Genomic DNA, 20,023 nt, shown 5'->3' with positions numbered 1-20,023 from the left:
AGTTGTTTCTGCAGATGTGCTCTGAGACCACCTACGTAGAATCCTTGCTAAAATTCCATGTTTCCATCTCAGCCAAGTCAGAATTTCTGAAGCCAGATACCAAAGTTTTTATTTAAAATCCATGAACCTTAAATTTAAACTAGGCATCAGTCACTAGAACCTGGATGGTTCTTGATTGGGTCCAGATGATAGGGAGTGTTTAGGCCAAAAGGATGCTACAATCTGACCTTCATCTGGTCTTCATCTAAATCCGCAATAGTTTGCATGTGGATAGATTAAGTCTTCCTGATTTGAAAGTCTGAAATTTGAAATTGAATTTTGGCTATAGGGTTTTCAGCAGGTGTGCTGGCTAATTTTATGTTATGTTGACACAAGCTAGAGTCATTTGAGGAGAGGGAACCTTAACTGAGAAAATGCTTCCGCCAGACAAACCCATAGGATGTTTTCTTGATGGTAATTGAAGTGGGAGGGCCCAGTTCACTGTGGGCGGTACCACCCGTGGGCAGGTAGACCTGAGTAAGATTCAGCCAGGAGAGCAGCGCTCCTCCATGGCCTCTGCTTTAGTTACTACCTCCAGATTCCTGCCTTGACTTCCCTTCATGATGGGAACTAAGATGGCTTCCTTTTATAAACTAAGACGACATGAGCTCTTCCTTTCCCAAGTTGCTTTTGGTCACAGTGTTTTATGACAGCCGCAGAAAGTCATAAGGCACCTGGCAGTTTCCATATGCAAGTGTCCTAAAATTAAAAAAATTCCAAAATCGGAAATACTTTTGGTTTTAGACATTTCAGACAAGAGATGGTCAGTTTGTGCAGAACATTATTTTGCCCAGTTCAAAAATCAAATGTCTGTTACAGTGGTTTGATTACCATTTAGCAGAAGCAAGCAGTTCCCCCTCCCCCTCCCCCTTCACCAGACACTGGGATGGTGATACCTGTGAAGATTGTTTTCAGGGCATGGGAGTTGAGCCTGCATCTTCAGGGTGTGGTTTAGCCGAAACACACATTCATCCAGTGCCAACACCGAGAGAGAAAGAGAGAGAGAGAGAGAGAGAGAGAGAGAGAGAGAGAGAGAGAGAGAGAGAGAGAGAGAGAGAGAGAGAGAGAGAGGGGGGGAGGCATGTGATGGATGCATGAATAGACAGTGCATTTTCAGTGGGTGAGTTCTGTTGTGTCTTTTGAGGCAGTTAAACACCCTTATGAGTATCTTTTCATCTGTCACTTGACAACTTGTAATTTGAAAGCTTTTTACAGTATTCCTTTGAGTAATGTAAACATGTTTTGAATTTCTTTTGAGAGCCTTTTTTGTACTTCATTTTCTTCCTTATCTTTTAAGGGTTACTTTAGAAAAAAAAAGAGAGAGTTTGTATTGGAAGTAGAGAGCTTTTTTAAAAAAATAAGTTTTAGGGCTGGAAAGATGGCTCCATGGTTAAGAATGGACTGCTCTTGCAGAGGGACCTGAGTTCCAGTCTCAGTTTCCATGTTGGGCAGCTCACACCCGCCTGCAACTTCAGCCCCGGGGGAGCTGATGCTTCTGAGGAAGAAGAGGTTGTTGAGATCCACACAGATCCCCCCCCCCCCCCCCCCGTCAATCTCCCGTCTCCATCCACCATTCCTGTCCTCACCCTATTCACCTGCAGGACAGCTTTCTTGCCCACATTGGTCATACTTCCATCCCAGGCGGTCTAACCAAGCCTTCAGTACAGCTTTTTGGAGTTGAATCCATCAGGGTAGGAGGAAATCTCTTTGCTATGGAGGTAAAATTGTGCATGGCAGTAACTGTGAGGTACCATGCAGAAATGCCCCGCTCCTCGGTCAGTGTGATCTGAGTCTAGCTGTGTATTGGGTTCAAGTGAGGCAGGTTTGGTTTGGTTTGCTTGCTTGTTTGAGGCAGTGCCCAGGCCTACCCTAGACTGCCTTTATGAATTCTTGGGTGATGGTGGCCCCAGGGGTTCTGATATGCCAGGCCTGAGACCCACTAAAGGTCAATGCCCTATTATTTTTAAAAGGTATCTATAAAACCCCCGTTTATTTCCAGATGCCCCAGTATTTTTCAGAGGCGTCTGTAAGACCCCCTCCCCTTTATTTCATCTCCTTCCCTCCTTCTGCAAGGTCTTACTCTGTAGTTCAAGCTGTCTGTTTAGTCTGTGTCTGAAGACTGAAAACCCCTCGCTGCGAGGATACTCAGTGGCTATAGTAGTGTATAGGGTGTGCTCTGGGAAAGCCCAGGGACATAGCTGGGAATCGGTGTCCTGGCTGGTTTCTCTGGGAATGGCTCCTCTGTGCATGTGGACAGAGCTGCGTTCACTCTTGGCCCCGTGCGTGCTCTTACCTACTGTGAGCGTGTTATCCAAAGAGGGACTCATTTGGTCTGTGATCGAGTCCCAGCCCACAGTGTATGGAGTGGTGTGGCAGGGGAACACGGCTTAGCAGGGCGTGGCCCGACTGGAAGAGCAAGAGGTGCTTTTAAAAGAGAGCACGAGAGCTGGCATCGTCAGATAGAGGAGTGGGCACTGCAGGGATGTGGGGAGTAGGCACTGCAGGGTGTGGGGAGTGGGCACTGCAGGGGTGTGGGGAGTGGGCAGTGCAGGGTGTGGGGAGTGGGCAGTGCAGGGGTGTGGGGAGTGGGCAGTGCAGGGGTGTGGGGAGTGGGCACTGCAGGGGTGTGGGGAGTGGGCACTGCAGGGGTGTGGGGAGTGGGCACTGCAGGGGTGTGGGGAGTGGGCACTGCAGGGGTGTGGGGAGTGGGCACTGCAGGGTGTGGGCGCTGCAGGGGTGTGGGGAGTGGGCACTGCAGGGGTGTGGGGAGTGGGCACTGCAGGGTGTGGGGAGTGGACAGTGCAGGGGTGTGGGGAGTGGGCAGTGCAGGGTGTGGGGAGTGGGCACTGCAGGGTGTGGGGAGTGGGCACTGCAGGGGTGTGGGGAGTGGGCACTGCAGGGGTGTGGGGAGTGGACAGTGCAGGGGTGTGGGGAGTGGGCAGTGCAGGGTGTGGGGAGTGGGCAGTGCAGGGGTGTGGGGAGTGGGCACTGCAGGGGTGTGGGGAGTGGGCACTGCAGGGGTGTGGGGAGTGGGCACTGCAGGGGTGTGGGGAGTGGGCACTGCAGGGGTGTGGGGAGTGGGCACTGCAGGGGTGTGGGGAGTGGGCACTGCAGGGTGTGGGCGCTGCAGGGGTGTGGGGAGTGGGCACTGCAGGGGTGTGGGGAGTGGGCGCTGCAGGGGTGTGGGGAGTGGGCACTGCAGGGGTGTGGGGAGTGGGCACTGCAGGGGTGTGGGGAGTGGGCACTGCAGGGGTGTGGGGAGTGGGCACTGCAGGGGTGTGGGGAGTGGGCACTGCAGGGGTGTGGGGAGTGGGCACTGCAGGGGTGCTGTCAGAGGAGAAAAAGGTTTCGTGGTCTAAGGATGAGGGAGAAGTTGGGGTAGGTGTGTGGAGTTGAACTTTCTTGGTCAAAGCATATCCACTAGAATCTTTAGGTAATTTGATATGTAAGTATCAGTGACTATATCTAGCCATATTTAATCAGAATAATTTCAAAGAGCTGTAATTTTGGATGAAAAGGGAAGATTCTGATGAATAAAAAGTACTTCGTTTTTGATATTCAGTGATCTTTTCTTGAAGTATAAATAACTTTTAATTAAAATTATATATGAATGTGTATTTAAACACAGCTGGTTTTAGAAAGAAGTAAAACGAATGCCAAACGGCTGTATCTCTCTCCTTTCTGTTATTTGGTGTGAAACCTCGTATTTAATATTGTCTTTATGAAACAGGACCCTGTACCTCCAGACTCTGCGGGGAAGGAAAGGCTGGGCTGGGACAGTTGCTCTGGTAGCCGTTGCTGGAGTTCTTAGGTGGAACTCTTTTTGGGACAGGGTACCATGTCTCCTGGGCTGGCCTTGAATTCACCACGTAGCCGGTGCTGACCCCGGGGCTCCTGAATTTCCTGTCCCGTCTCTCCAGGGCTGAGATGACGGGTGTGCCCACCACACACACCTAGCGGGGACTTTTAGCACGACTTGTACAAGACTTCTGCAGAGTGACCTTTCTAAAGGGTCCTTGTCTGTCTTGCCTTGTTGGCTGTGCCCTGTGAGGCCCAGGCCCTGTCAGCCTCCTCGTGCACGGAAGTGGATGCCCAGAACTGGACAAGGCCGGCTGCCTCCCGGGTGTCTGAAGTGCTCGGGGATAATATGATAAATGGAAACATTCGAAGAAATTCTGCTTTCGGTTTTCCCCTCTCATTAGCAGAGGAACAGCTGTGACAGCAGAAAGGGGCCCTGGGAGAGCGCATTCGTATTTAGTCTGCTTTGACAGCCCCGGGTATTTTTAAACAGGCTTGAGTCAGCCAGCCTGCAGCACAGCACTCACGCTGTCTTAATCAGCCAGCCTGCTTGGCACACAAGGACCTCGTTTTAGTCTAGTAGTAAATACTTGCACATGAATCAAGACCGTGTACTGGCTGTCCCCGCAAGTCACAGCGTTGAGTGTGTCACCGCGGCCTGTCAGCACCCCCTGCACATGCTTGTTCTCGTCACTGCGGGCTGTTGTGGTCGTGGTGGAGTTTGAAGTCTCCCTTTGGCCGAGGCTCGATTCATGGTTTCTGCATAATAGGACCCCACATTCGGTGCCAGCACGGCCCTCTCTCCCTTCCGCCTTCCACTCGGGTTGCCAAGAAGACACACTGCCCACTTTCTGCTCAGAAAGTGCCTCGTGTCGTGGCAGCTCGCTTCCTTCAGACGGTGGGGTAGTGTCATTCCACTCACTTGTGGCTCGGGGGTTCTCATCCCAGGAGGTCGTTCTCCATCCCTAGAATTCTTATGATCCTTTCCTCCTGCTCCCCCAGGCCTTCTGCACCCACGTTTCTCTTCTGCCTCCCACATAGGTAGGTTCGGATGCTCATGCCCTCTGCCCACACTACGTGGCTGCATTCTTGTTGCCTTCTGAGACAGGGCTTCCACCTGCTGCTTAGAGTTTTTCAATTTAAAAAAAAAAAAAAAATCCAGACACACTGAAGTAACTTTCCCCTGGACCTTGGTACCTTCCTCAACAAAAACCCCTTTCTGTCTTTCTGGTTGCCAGGCTTGTTTTAGGCACGGTCTCGTCCAGACTCTCAGACTTGGAGATTCAGTGCAGCCGTGTAGTTTTTTTTTAAACACTAATTTAATTTCTGTAGACCACAATGATGTGTCTGTCGCTGTGAACCAGAAAAAAACTGGGGAAACAAGCTTAGGTCTAGAATTCCCGTCGAAGGTTCCCCTTCCTAGGCACTGTCGTGCACCGCACTGGAGATGTGGGGCGTGGACCAGGATGGGAGGTGACTGAGGGATCTGGCCTGAGTGAGGGGCATGGTCGGGGTGTGACAGTGGTGGGAGCCGGCCATGGCAGAACAGAACAGACAGATGCTTTTTCTTGTTCATCTCACCGCGTGCTTTCTTTTCGGTGGCTTGTTGATGAGGCCCAAGGAGCAATAGGAAGCAGAGGTGAAGAGGAAGTCCACAGGGGACAAGCAGAACGGAGCAGCAGCCAGGAACTACTCCCTGCCTCCCGCTGAAAGACAGCTTGGCACGTAGTCTTGGGAACTGGACAACACGGCCTGTAGAACTCAACAAAGCCTCTGGACTCGGAAGGTTACGTGCGCTGTAGACCAGTGAGCTGGTGTGAAAGTCAAGGTAGTCAGAGGTGCGCCACGCAGGGACTGTGAGGACAAATGTCAGGTACAGTGTGCGTGGACCGCACCTGGTGTTAGGGGACTGGACTGTTGATGTGAAGAAGGCCAGAAGCTCAGCTCCGTAAGGTGTGCAGAGCCCCGGGGTAGGTGAGCCTGGCCTCACCATCGCCTGTCCTGCTTCTGTCATTGATAATGACTGTGACACAAGTTTCTCTGTGTCAGCTGCCATCCCTATTTGGGAAAGCTGATAGTAGAAACTGTGAATGCCAACATGACTCCGTATGTGAACAGTTCTAACCCTGACTTTGTGTAACCGGCTTCAGGCAAAACACAGACTGACTGAAAATACTGCCCCAGTGGTTTATGCAGCCTGATGAGCAGTGTGGTTGTTTTTATTGGCATTCGACATGGGGTTGCCATCTCTTATTTTGGTAAGAAAAATGGTTGCCATAATTTAGCAAGAGACAGATTGAAGCCTGCCAGTCAGGATATCATTTCAAATTAAATAGCAGTCCTCTATAATTAATTAACTCATTCAGCATCATGATGAGACAAGCTTACAGTATTCTCCCATTTTTCTCATTTGGGCAGCCAGTGACTGCTGTGTTGGAGACTGGAGTCTGGCCACTGCCGCTCTGCCATTTCCTTCTGCTCCCTCCTCCTCCTCCTCCTCCTCCTCCTCCTCCTCCTCCTCCTCCTCCTCCTCCTCTTCTTCCTCCTCTCCCTCCTCCTCGCCCTCCTCCTCCCCCTCCCCCCTCTCCCTCCTCCTCCTCCTCCTCAGCCTCTGTGGTTTGGCTTCTCCTCACATCACCTGTAAAGATAACAGTTTATTCCTGGAACCCAGCTTGTATTGATGCCCTGCTTCCCTGTTCTCTTGCTCTGTGGACCATGCTCTGAGTGCTGCTATTTGCTCTTGACTTCTGGCGGTTTCTTAATTCTTTGCTCTTCCACCTGATGGACTTCCATTTTTAAGGATTCTGTGCCCTTAAAACAGGAGGCTCAGTCTTGTTTCCTCTGCCCCCCACACTCCTCACCCACCCCCGTTTCTGCACAAGGGAACAACCTGACAGTATTTGGTGTTCCTCCGGGGACATTCCTCTGCTGTCTGTAATCCCTGCAGTGTGTCTGGAGTGCCTCAAAGGTGGCTCTGCAGATCTTCAATGGGACCTTTGTGCCTTCCCTGCAGAGGGATTGGTCCAAAGCTCTGCTTTTCCAGATGCCAGTGGAATGCTCTTGGACCATTTATTTGACGCTTCTGTGTCTCTAAATAGGTCTGCTACTACCCACCTCAGTATTTGTTACACAGAATAAGAAGTGCCAGTGAGCAATTAGTTTATTCATTAAAATGTAATGTACCATGACAGACACAGTAGGCTGCCCACAGTCCTCCACAGAAGGCAGGCAGGGCTCTGAGTTCTGAAACCAGCTCTGAAACCCATGCTCAGAAGGACAGTGCCACATAGCCTAACTTGACTCCATTCCTTGACATCCCTAATATTGTATTGGTACTATGAACATAAAGAGAGGGTCTATCTTGATAATTTGGGGACACGGTGACCCATTTATTCCTTATAGGATCGTATAAACTAAGCTTACACATTGCTTTTGGGCTGGGGTGGGATAAAATCTCAGCCTGTGTTAAAAGTGGATGCCCCGAAGGGCAGGGAATGTCCCTTGAAATCATGTCTAAAGTGCCAGGACCTATTGTGAAGGCTCTGTCTGTGTGAGCAGCCCCCAGCAAACAGTGCCACAGTGGTGATCTGCCTGCTTTGTGGACAGAGCTCAGCACTGATGAGAGTCTCTGTCCACAGGCCACAGAAATTGTTCTGCTGGTAAACTGTGGATTTGGTATGTTCTTTCCAAGACAGCTAAAACCCATTAGTCACAAGCAGATCAGATTCAAGAGATGATGGTAGCTTGCGGTGGCTCTGAATTAAAGGTTATCTTAACATTTTATGGAAAAGAGGAATAAAAATAACAAAATCTGATACTTATAAAATGCCTGAGAGATTTTGTTATTTTTATTCTTGGCTGTAAATGGACATGGCTAATATGAACTATAAAAAGTAAGATTAAATTATTTTGTTTTGTTTTACTTTTATAGTACTGGAAAGTAGAAGTTTTGGATAATTTAATGAATTGATGAAAATCTTAATGCTAAGTATTAATTTACTAATGTGTAAATACATGCCTATTCTGGGTTTGGTCATTACTGCTTCCCAAATAATTAAAACAACAGCAAAGACTCTTAGGTTCTCATTAAGGACCTCACTCTTCTTCAGTCTGGTTCCCTTTATCTTAAGTTAACAGTAAGATGGAGGTGCTTGTTATAGACAAGGAAATTCTCGTGTGCAGCAGATTCAGAGTGAATGTCAGGCTGATGTCAAGGGACCTTTCTAGGCCTTTCTCCAGACCCTCCGCTGACAGTCTGTGGTGTCCTCATAGTCACCCTTTCCTTAACATTTTAAATCAAATGTCACATTTATGCCTAGGCTTGTCTTCTGCGCCTATTGGTTCAGTGCTATCAGGCCTTTCTTCATCTACTTCCTCACTTCTCAGATTCCTACAGTATTGACATTATGATCTGCCAGCGTTATTTAAGAAATACCTGTGATGTCTGTTTTACTGAGAAGGAAATAAGGTATAGACATGTTAATAGTCTGCCAGGGCACAGACACACAGGCTTCATAAATACAGAAAATCAGTACAGATAATACTCCTGGCATTTAGGAGGATGTGTAGTTATCTAGATGATGGGGGCCAACCCAGGCAGATAGTAATAGTGAACAAGAAAACATGGAAGATTTATGGGTGGTCAAGAAGATCCAGAAATTGGATGTATCTAAAAGGAAGGGTGACAGAATTTGAGTGAAAGGTTTTTTTTTTGTTTGTTTGTTTGTTTGTTTGTTTTGTTTTGTTTTAATTGAGTTCAGGCTAGGCCTGTCTGGCATGGCAGTTATTTCCATACATTTTTTGGTCTTGAATCTCCCATTTGTTGTTCCTTACAGAACATGTAGGAACCAGTTCATAGTGATTCCAGTTGGGAATACCTAGCACTTTATTGTGCCTATTGTAGGAAAAGCATTGTTCTACTGGTAAAGTAGAGGTGATACTACTTGGGTTGCTGTGTGACTAATCATGTGATAGATTCGTGTGTTTTTATCCCTTTTGTTGGTTTTTAAACTGGAAGCTATTAATTGCACAAAATAATGGGTTTCATTCCATTTCCATGCGTGTGTATGATGTACACTGGTCACATCCACCTCCCCTTTTCATTCTCCTCCCTCCCTCCCTCCCTCCCTCCCTCCCTCCCTCCCTCCCTCCCTCCCTCCCTCCCTCCCTCCCTCCCTCCCTCCCTCCCTCCATATCCTTAATAGTCCCACTTCTCACTCCCCCACCCCCACCTTTTTCTTGTTCTTTTGAGGCTGGGTTTCATTCTGTCTTCTCCCAGATATCTTCAGCCTTATCGCGTAGCTCAGGCTTGTGATCTTCCATTGTGGCCTCCCAGATGCTGGGGTTCCAGCCTGGGCCAGCATGTTTAGTCGTCACCCCTCCCACCTCCATGTTGCTTTCCCCATAAATTCCACGGAAGGGAGAAGAGCCGTGGCACTTGTCCTTGTGCTTCTGCCTTGGTTCGCTTGTGTGAGCATCAGTTCCACCCACTTTCCTACAATGACATCATTTTGTTCCTCATGGCAGAATAAAACTACAGCGTGAGCAGAGGCTGCATTTTTTCACCCATTTACACATTGATAGGCACGTAGGCTGGTTATATGGTTTGACTATTATGAAGAGGGCTGCAGTAATATAGGTAATAAAGATAGCTCTACAGAATGCTGACTCCTTTGATATATATATATATATCCATCCAAGCACTGGGTAGCTGGGGACTATGGTAGTTCTGTATTTAGTATTCTGGGTTCATAGTGACTGGGTTCTTTTACACCTTTACCAACAGTGTATTGGAGCCCCAATCCCATCTTGACCAGCAGTTTTTACATTTTCTTCATGGGATGAGATGGAATTTTAAGTCTCATTTTCATGTGCATCTCCCTGATGGCTAAGGATGTTAAGCATTGTATTTATTGGAAGTTTATACTTCATTTGAACTGTCTGGTCAGCCTCCCCTCCCCCTTCTCAGTTGGATCATTTGTAGTTTTGTTATTTAATGTTTTAATTTTGAGTTCTTCATATCTTCTGAATCTTTATCTCCTATCAGATTAATAACTGGCAGACACCTCTCCCTCCCCCCAGATTTGGTGTTTTGTATTTGTCAAGGCTCTCTAGAGGAAGATTATTTATTACAAAGGGGGTTTATTAGATTGGCTTACGTGATTTGAGTTGGGTAGTCCAGCAGTGGTCAAATCTACCTTGGAGAGGCTGAGAACCTGGTGCTGGCTCAGTCCACGAGGCTGGATGCCTCAGCAGTTGTAGTCTGGTGATGAAATCCTGGAGAATTCCTGGAAAGCCACTGGTATTCAGTCCATGTTGGAAGGCTCAAGAAGCTGGGTTCTGATGGCAGTGAAGGATGGCCGCAGTAGCAGCAACAGGGTAGATGCATTCACAGGCAGGGGGCGAAGGCATTCAGGCAAAAGCAGCATTGTTTCCCCTTAGACCGATTCATGTCTGGCTGCTGCCAGAGGTGCCATCCACTTGGGGGAAGGACTTCCAACATCAATTAACCTTTCTAGGAATTACCCTTAGTGACCTGTCCAGATGTGTGTCTCTTAATTTATTCTAGACCCAGTGAAGTGGATGATCAAGATTAGTTGTCAGAAGTTCACCCCTTGTCAGCTTGATACCTAATTGTATCTCCTTATGTCATACTTAATTTCCAAATGAAAATAAAATAACGGCCATAATTCTACCTAACATGATATAACTATCCTACATTCAACTAAAAAGACTGTTATTAACAAAATAGGACAGAAACCCTCACAGCAATTAGAATTTCATTTCTACAACTGGTCATTTGGCCTTAACTGGTATTTATACTGCCTTTCTCTAATAGCCATTCTGTATTTCCTTGACTCGCAGCAAGCAACTCAGCATGTCTTGCTTGGTTCTTTATCTGGAGAGGTGACTCATGCTCTCATTTCTGTAAGTTTTGGGCCATTTATCATCTTGCCTGGTTTGAGTTGTAGTTTCCCACTGACCTTAATCATAGGATGCCGTACCACCAAGAGACACCATAATGGATCTCTTCTACTCTGGATATACCTTTTTACATTGGAAAAAGCAGTCAAGTTTCCTGATAGCCTGGATGAATCATCCTTTCTAACACTAACTCATTTCTCAGCCTGTTGAGAAAGTGGCTGGGGAGCAGTCTTAGCTTCCAGTTCAGTGGAATAGTTGTGCCTCCAGGAGGAGCATTTCTCTCTCTAGAATCAAAACATTTGGCCAACAGAGCCTGAGGTCAAGCCATACTTGGTAGTGGGTCACCAAGGATGATGGTACATCCCCATTTCTACCCCTTAATTCCAGGACTCCAAAACCCAGACTGGAGGAGAAACAATGCTATATAATGGATACTGATGTAGCCTCTGAGAACCCTGCTCTAGGCCTCCAGTCTATCGCTACCTAATTGGCATTGTGACTGTGTCTTTAAAAGGCCATTCCACCTTTTTGTCAAGCCAACTGCTTCAGGATGCATAAGCCACTGAGTCCGTGGTCAGAAGCAGTACTGTATGGAATACTGTGACTGTGATAAGGCATTGTGTACATTAATGGGCAGTAATTTGGGCAGAACTACATGCAGGAAGGCAAATCCACACCCAGAAGTAGCTGGTATTCTTCCAGTAAGGACAGAGCCTGCTACCAGGTCCCTTGGCTTACCACTCCAGGAATAGTGCTCACCAGGGGCTCAGTATTGTTCTCTGTAGCTGACATGTTTGGCATTTAGTAGCAAATCTCCCTTTGTGAATAGAAGTATACATTGTTAAATCCATGTATGGCCTCCATCTCTGTCACCAGAGCCATTTTGTCCATGTGGAATTGGGCAATGACAGGGATTGTCTGAGCAAGAGGTTGACTACTGTCTGTAGAATGGGTCATCCTATCTACTTACCAGTGTTTCCTCTGTTGACGTAACCTTTCAGAATTTACATGTGACACTAATGTCTTCACGTTCCTTGCATAGCTGGAGAGATTTATCCACAGATTTCTTTCTTAGCTGTCTTTCTCATCAGTTTTCTAATTCTGCATCTTCCTGGTTTGCCCACCGTTCAGTACATGGCCACAGCTCACAAATCACTGCTTCCCTGCACACAGAACATATTTCCTTCCAAGCAAACCATACAAGTCATGTACACCATGCAGAGATTTACCTATTACAGAGATTTCCCTTTTCCACTGCCCTTCAGCGTTGTCCCAGCTGTCCACTTCTGGGTGGTGCCCAATACCATTCCTGTCTGCTGACGCTTCAGTTACTGCTGGCATGCCGGATCACAGAGCCCCAAAAGAAAAAGAGTCTCCACAGCAGTGGGGGGACCTGTTGAAGAGCTGCCTTCTGTTCTGGGCCACACTTGAAACGAGCAACTTTCCAAGGCCCTTGGTATATGGGCCAGAGTAACACAGCAGAGTGAGGGATGTGCTGCCTCTAGAATCCAAGGAGATCCTCTCAGCATTGTGCTAGGAAGGGATAGGACCAGCAACTTATCCTTCCCCTTAGAAGGGGTGTCTCTGCATAACCCACCCCGCTGGACTTGTGGAAATGTCACTGAAGTAGAAGGCCCTTGAAGTTTGGTTGGATTTGGTTTCCATCCTCGGAGGCGCATACTCTTTACCAGCAGGTTCAGAGTGGTGGGTCTCTCCTGCTCCCTTGGCCCTGTCCGCATATGTCATCAATACGATTGGACTGTTTTGATACCATGCGGAAAAGACAAATGATCGTAATCCCTGTGAACTAAGTTATGGCACAGGGCTGGAGAATGAATAATAAACACCCTTGAGGTAGAAGAGTAAAAGACCTATCTCTCATGGTCCTTAAGGACAGGTATTGAGATCAAGCACCTGTAAGATTAATGGCTACTTCAGCAAGGATGATGTTGTAGCATCTGCTACCACAGCTGCTTTTGGAGTCACAACTTGATTAAGTTTGTGATCATCCTCTCAGGATGAGCTCCTGTCTTAACTGGAGGGCCACAATACTTTTGGGGGCTCCCAGAATCAGTGTCAGTTGTGGACCACTGTCTAATAGGCTCTGAAAGGTCTGATCGTTTCCTTTCCCCCAGTATAAAAGGCCATAGGTTCCTTTAGGGAAAGATGGGAGTGAAACATGAAAAAAGACTAGCAAACCTTTCCACAGTTGCAGTGGGTCCTTCCTCAAGGGAACATGGGCTCCTTTTCATTCAAGGGGTCCTGGGTCTTTAAACTAGCTAAAGTCTGGGAATTGGTAAGGTGCCATGAATGTCTGTTGCTATGACTCAAGACAGCCATTCATCTGTTCTACAATTTTTCTGCTTACATAGCTCAAGCAGGAACTTAGACGTCCTGTGAAGTCCGTTTCACTTCTGGGAACATGATGGTTAATTACCCAGTGCCAGAGGGCTGCACAGGTCAGACCATTATGAACATTGCTTTTTCTATGTTGTCCTTTATGACAAGTGAGCTCACCTTGCCCTGGTGGTTTAGTACTGCTGCCTCTTGACCCTTGCTGCCCTGGGTTCCACCTGTCCCATTGTGTTTAGGTGTTCCAGCTGAGCAGCTGTGACTCATACTGTAAGGTGTGGCATGCCGGGAGAAGCAGTGACAGCCCCTCAGATGTGCTGGTTCCCCTCTCACAAGCCTGTCCGTTGCAGTGTGAGTGAGGACATGTCCCCTGTGCCCCCATCTCCAGCCATCCGGTGTCCCTGAGCCTTGCGTTCATCCACACCAAGCCAAGGCGGATCAGACCACTCCAGCTCATTCACACCAGACTGTCTTTTGACTCACACTTCAGTCAATCAGCCAAATAAACTATTGGCACCTCTCCAGTGGTGTGAGCTAAAATATTAAACCCAGAACCTGTGCTCCTTGGGACCATACATTTTTAATGTGCTTCCTTACAGAACATATTTTCTGAAAAAATGTAGAAAATAGTTCTGACAAGTCGGGGCCACATTCGAATGAGGTAATGGCGTCTGGATTTTCTCTTGTGATTGTATTCGGTCCTAAACATGATGGAAATGTTAACAACACTGATGAACTTTCTTTGCTCCTCTAGATATCCCTGAAATTCCAGAAAGCATCTCCTTCTGTAAAGCGCTGCAGGTAGCTGACTTCAGTGGAAACCCCCTCACCAGGTAACCTCCTTCATACTTCCCATTTCTAGTTACGATGCTCAGGGTAGCATGTCTGACAGCCGAGCAAAGGATATGGCCAAGTGCCGCATCCAGGAGGTGCCTAGATGGGGCACTGTCTCCACCAAATAGGATGGACTTTTAGTCCATAAATAAACAGTGGAAGAGGGCACACTGGTACTGATGGAATCGTTGGTAAGGAGGACAAGGGGTCCCTGAGGACTGTATAAAGCAGAAGTTAAAAAGTACATTTCTGAGCAGCGTGAAGAGCTGTAGCTTAAACAAGACTCTCAGTTGGGTCAATGAGATGGCTCAGCAGGTAAAGGCACTTGTCAGAAAATCTGACGGTTCGAATTCAGTGCCCGGGACCCACATATCAGGAGAGAACTGACTCCTGTGGGTTGTCTTCTGACCTCCACACATGCACCATGCCACACATATGTGCACTGTGGGGTATGTGTGTGTGTGCGTGCGCGCGCCACTAAATAAACATCAACATAAAATAAAAATAAATTCCCAGTTCGTCTCCTGTCTTACAGGATCAGACTGAGGCTAGAGAGATTCCCAGGAAGTCAGTTTCCTTTACGGACCTTGGGGGCTACATAGGTACCTTTCTACTGAGTTATGCATGCACCCAGCCAGAGGAGTCTTATTCAGCTTACTTTTTATACTCCAGTGATGAAACATTTATAATACCCACTTTCCATACAAAACCACACACACACAAAAAAAGTTTTGTTGGTCTCTCCCCCTGCCCAACCCCCCAAACAGGGTTTCTCTGTGTAACTGTCCTGGAACTCGTTTTGTAGATCAGGCTGGCCTTGAACTCACGGAGACCCACCTGCCTCTGCCTCCCACATGCTGGGATTAAAGATGTGCGCTACTACTGCCCAGCTATTTAAAAAAAAACGTTTTAACACCATTATTTGCCCACTTTTGCAATAGCTGTGGGGGTTTCCTTAGGTTTATCGGTCCGAGTCTGGCCACCTGCCCCGTTTTACTGCTTAGCTCAGCTCCGCCCTTCCCGGTTCCACAGAACACTGTCTGGGTGTGGTGGAGGGGCATTACCATGGCTTTCCTGGTGGCCTAGCTGAGTTGGGAGTCCACGGACACCTGCCTCCAAGTGTCTGTCGCCAGGGTAATTGAATTGGTGCCCATATGGCAATTCAGAGACAACTCTTGGGTGTGTATTCTGGAGGTTTCTCAGGGCCGGTACGTCCATTGGTAAGATTTCTCAAGGCTCTGTACGTAGCTGTTCCCTTTGAATTTGAACTGGATTTATCTTATTCATTTCAAATTGAGACTCCCTGAGTATGGAACAATTCCCTATTTAATTTTGTTTTTACCCATATCTCATTTCCAAAAATTAAATATTTTTTATGGTGTTTCTGGTTTCTCTCTTTTGGATTTCAGTGACTGATACTCTTATCATTTATGACTGAAAAATAATAATCAAGAGTTATATAAAGCTAATACCTTTATTAACTCTTTACTGTCCTCAAGCCGTGTGCATCATCTTTCCTAGTTACCGTCACACAATTCTTTCCTCAGAACCTCATAAGTTCGTGCTCCCCGTGGCTTTGAGAGCCTCCTCAGGGCCTTTGTGCTGAACAGTCTCTACCCTGATTGCCCTTGGCTGCCTGTCAGTCTCTGCACACTAAGGAAGCCCTTCTGTTCATTTCTCAGCTTCCCCTCCTCCCCGGTTCTGATCCTTTCACCTTCCCTCAGACTTCAGGTAGAGCACCCTGCCTCTTCAGAAAGCTTTTCCGCTTACTCCCTAATGCCCACCCTCCCCCCATCCTTCACAGCACCCACTCTGTGCTGTGTTTTCATAGCACTTGACATTCACACGTGAGCTGTCCCTCTGATGAAGACTCCCGCACGGACGTGAGGAAGTGACGTGCATTTCTCTCTTATTATCGTATCTCCACTCCAACTGTAATTCTAGAAGGAAATGCTCAGTACGTGTTCACTGAACTGAGCAAACTGAGCTTTCAGGCAGCTTCTATGGCCCGGCAAGCTGGGGAGTGCTGTGTGGTGCAGCCGAGACTTAACCACTCAGTCACTTAAATTGCCTTCTGCTTTTCCGCTTTTCTCCTCCTAATGTCTGCTAACAGTTGACTCCACAAATTATCTGAAGGCGCTCTCAGCGAGAATACACTCAGCTCATGTGAGCCTTTCATTCCTGTTTTTATCCTGGCCTCAAACGTGGCAGGATTCTTTGAGAAAAGCCATTTCATTTGGCAGGTGTCCTGATGCTAAGAATTAAGATGTAACCTGTGAGCTGAGGGAAACGTGGTAATTGCTTGGCTTGGCCCGCTTAGTTTATGGCTGGGGAGAGAAGCCTCAGCTAGATGAACAGACGTCTCGACCGTGCAGCTAGCGTTGGAGAGCGTCGGAACCTCCTCACCCGGCTTCTGCTTCCTCACCATCCTGCGTCCATGCCTGCCACTCTTCCTGTTAGCAGCTGGAGAAAGGCAGAGAGCAGCCAGCTAAAGCATTTTACCTGCCTTCAGAACATTTTAGGTATTTTTAAGATTATAAAGGAATATGTATGTCTGGCAAAACTCAAGACAGATCAAGTGAGTTCTGTCTTTTGAATTATGAGTAACTATCTTCAGCAAGCGATTCCCAATAGCATAATAAGACATTCCTGTTGGTACCCTGTTCTTGGGTGCCTGGATTGGGCTTTGAATTATGAAATTAACCTGTATTAAATGTCAAAACATTAATATAAGATTTCTTTAAAAAAAAAATACAGACAAACCTAGCAAAGGAAAAGTATAGTGATCAAGAGTTCACTACAAAAGCCAGAGGTCTGCTCATGTTGCAAGAGAGCTAGAGAGAGCTAGATGGGGGGGTGGGGTGGGGTGGGGTGGGCGAGGGCGGGGAGCTGCATCTCATTTTAGGTGTGACGAGATTCTGTTATCTTTAGTCACAATTTTCCCTCTAAATATAGGTAACTGTAGGAATACTGAAACTAGAATTTCTTTCTAAGTTTTAAATAATGATTTTGTATGGAATCTTGTTGCTGGAGGGCTTCTCTCCAGGTTCCACCAAGTCCCGCAGTCCCACAACCCACGTATAAAATAATCACCCAGACGCTTATATTATTATAAACTGTATGGCCATGGCAGGCTTCTTGCTAACTGTTCTTATATCTTAAATTAACCCATTTCTATAAATCTATACCTTGCCACGTCGCTTGTGGCTTACCGGCGTCTTTACATGTTTCTTAAAATCTTCCTCCAGAATCCTTAGGATTTTGTGGTGTTTGAGCCATACATTTGTGTAGACTACGTAGTGAACGGTAACATTATCTGAAATGAGTGACGTCTTGAACTAAAGAAGCAGTCCAGACAGTAGCAGTTGGCTGGCAGCCCGTCAGTGTGGAGCAATCCTGTGCTCTGGGCATTCTGAGCTGCGACGACGGGGAGACGGACGGAGCAGCTGTCCTGTGGCTTAATCGCCCGTGGGCCAGCTCAATCTTCTCTGCGTTTTCTTCTAATCAGTGCAGTATTTTCACCCCCAGCAGGTTTTCATTTGTTTTTTTTTTCTTAGGATTTATTCTTTTTTTGTTTGAAACATGGTCTCACTGTGCAGCCTTGGCTGTCCTGGAACTCACCGAGACCTACCTGCCTCTGCCTGTGAACTCTGGGCTGAAAGGTGTGTGCTGTCACACCCAGCCAGATTCTCAGCAGTTTGGCTCCCACGGCAGCATCTTTCTTTCTCAGAGAACACCCAGCACTCCACAGCACCTTCCCTTTACTGGAGCACGCACATCTGCCGTTTTTATGATTGTGATTGTATCACTCCCCTAGTAAGTATCCACATGGCCTGTGCTTCCCTTTGGCGGACAAAGCCTTTTGTTTTTGCTTACAGGAGTAGTATATATAGGAGGACAAGGCAGGTATTCCATAATATAAGGTATTGCAAGAAGCTGTTGCGACCCCCACATGGAAGGAGTCTATATTTGTACTTGGCCTACACTGCTTTACTTTTTTTAATTAACATTTTTGTTGTTGTTGTTGTAGGTTGCCGGAGAGCTTTCCTGAACTACAGAACTTAACATGTCTTTCTGTAAATGACATCTCACTGCAGTCTCTGCCAGAAAATATTGGGAAGTAAGTTTTTTACAGAAGTCTGTGAGTGCCGGGGGTGAGAGGAAGCTTGTCAGCCACATCCTCTGCCGCTACAGCTTTTAAACAGAGAGTACCATTCCCCCATCCTTTGATATCACCTTCAAGAAAGGTGAAAGTCTGGGCTGGTGCCTAGCAATCCCCGGCGATTCCTGTCTCCAGCCCTCGCAGCGCTGGAGTTACAGGTTCTGGGATCCAGAGTCTCATTCTTGCTTAGCACGTGTACACTCACCCACTGATCCATTTCTCCAGTGCCCAGTTGTTCCTAAATTTTAATGGTTACAAACTGTCCTGCTATTTTTTATTTGTAAGAAATCTAATTTGTTTGAAGTTTTGTTTTTAAAGATTGTGTGTGTGTGTGTGTGTGTGTGTGTGTGTGTGTGTGTGTGTGTGCCTGTCTGTCTGTCTGTCTATGTCTGTGTCTGTGTATGTTTGCATGCCATGTGTTTGTGAATGTTCATGGAGGCCAAAAGATGGTGTCAGGCTCCCTGGAACCGCTTGATAAGGGTGCTGGGAACTGAATTCTGGACTCCATTTGCTTGGAAATATAGGCCAACACTAGACAAATGATACCTCACGAAGCTAAAAAGTTCCTGTCCAGCAAAGGAAACAATCAGCCGAATGAAGATGAGGCTCACAGAAGGGGAGAGAAACTTTGCCAGCTCCACAGCTGATACATCAGTATCCAGAATATACAAAGAACCCCAAAAGCAAAGAGTCAAGAAAATGACCCGGTTAAACAGTGGGCTGTGGGTCTGAACAGAGAGCTCCCAAGAGAAGAAATAAGAGTAACTAAGAAGCACCTTGTTCAGACTTGTTCAGTACAAATCCATCAGAGAAGACGACAGGTTTATCAACGGAACCTTAACAAGGACCTTTCCATAATTAGATGAAAATGTAAAAGTTGGTATGGTGACTTACCAGACGCATGTGCCTTTGCAGAGTGTCCTTTTTATCTTACAGCCAGGCAGCCAGTGCAGTGTCTCGCCCGCTGTTCAGTCACCAAATGTAAAGCAAAGTGTTGGAGATGATGAAGTATCACTTGTGCTGTAGGTGCATGAACATAGTAAAGTGTCGTCAGCCTAGTGCTCTTGGGAGTGGTGGTGGTGTGGCAGCACACGTTGTAGAGCTTATTTTTAATAAAAATATTTAAGCTGAGCGTGGTGGTGCACACCTTTAATCCCAGAGGCAGAGGATCTTTATGAGCTCCAGGCCAGCTTAGTCTGCATAGTGAGTCTTAGGACATCCAGGACTACAAATTAAGACCCGTCTTAACCATTTGTGTGTGTGTGTGTGTGTGTGTGTGTGTGTGTGTGTGTGTGTGTGTGTGTGTGTGTCTCGTCTTAGATATATAAAACCATATGCATGTACAGCTACATAACCATATATACATACACACACATATATGTATGCATAATTTTCTTTTATCTCCTATAAAATTTTACGTGTATTTTTAATATGAGCAATATATTGGTGTATAACGTATCATGTTTAAAATAGTACATGTAAGGATTATAAAGGTACATTGTAGGTGTGTGGAAAGCAGCCTTTTATTATAGACGGTTAGGGAGTCATCTAAGCTCTATAGCAGTGGTTCTCAGACTTTGCTTTTCTGGGCTCCGGTGGGTTCTGTTGAAGTCTTCCCAGATCACTCTGGAAGTGAGAACCAGTGCCTGGGTGGTCCCTGCTGATCTTTGTGTCAGTTCGCTCTACTTTTGAAAAGTCCCCCCACAGACATTTTTCTAGTTAAACTTGAGGGACTGCAATTGCAGACCCTTGTTAACGTTTATAGCCGCACACAATGTGCAGATGTTACCGTGGTACAGATCTGTGTATAAACCAAGCAGAAAACTCCGAAGCCTTTCCTGCAAATGTGTTTTAAAATCGGCCCGGCACCCTCTCTTTCCAAGCCCGCCGAAGTGTGTTCTTCATGTAAAGGTT

The 20,023-nt window shown here is 46.9% G+C and overlaps 1 protein-coding gene across 2 annotated transcripts in view; it reads left to right on the top strand.

Moving 5' to 3' along the window:
• Positions 1 to 20,023, top strand: part of Lrrc1 (leucine rich repeat containing 1) — a 121,209-nt gene that overhangs the window by 63,106 nt on the left and 38,080 nt on the right. For both annotated transcript variants that reach the window (XM_006973721.4, XM_076576706.1), the window contains exons 3-4: positions 13,868 to 13,946; positions 17,978 to 18,067. In XM_006973721.4, the coding sequence (XP_006973783.1) occupies positions 13,868 to 13,946; positions 17,978 to 18,067 (169 nt within the window). The remainder of the gene's footprint in view (positions 1 to 13,867; positions 13,947 to 17,977; positions 18,068 to 20,023) is intronic.

Source organism: Peromyscus maniculatus, chromosome 7, assembly GCF_049852395.1.
Source record: "Peromyscus maniculatus bairdii isolate BWxNUB_F1_BW_parent chromosome 7, HU_Pman_BW_mat_3.1, whole genome shotgun sequence".
In the NCBI taxonomy this organism is placed as follows: Eukaryota; Metazoa; Chordata; class Mammalia; order Rodentia; family Cricetidae; genus Peromyscus; species Peromyscus maniculatus.
The sequence above is the reverse complement of the archived record's forward strand: the minus strand, read 5'-3'. Positions and strand labels throughout refer to the sequence as shown.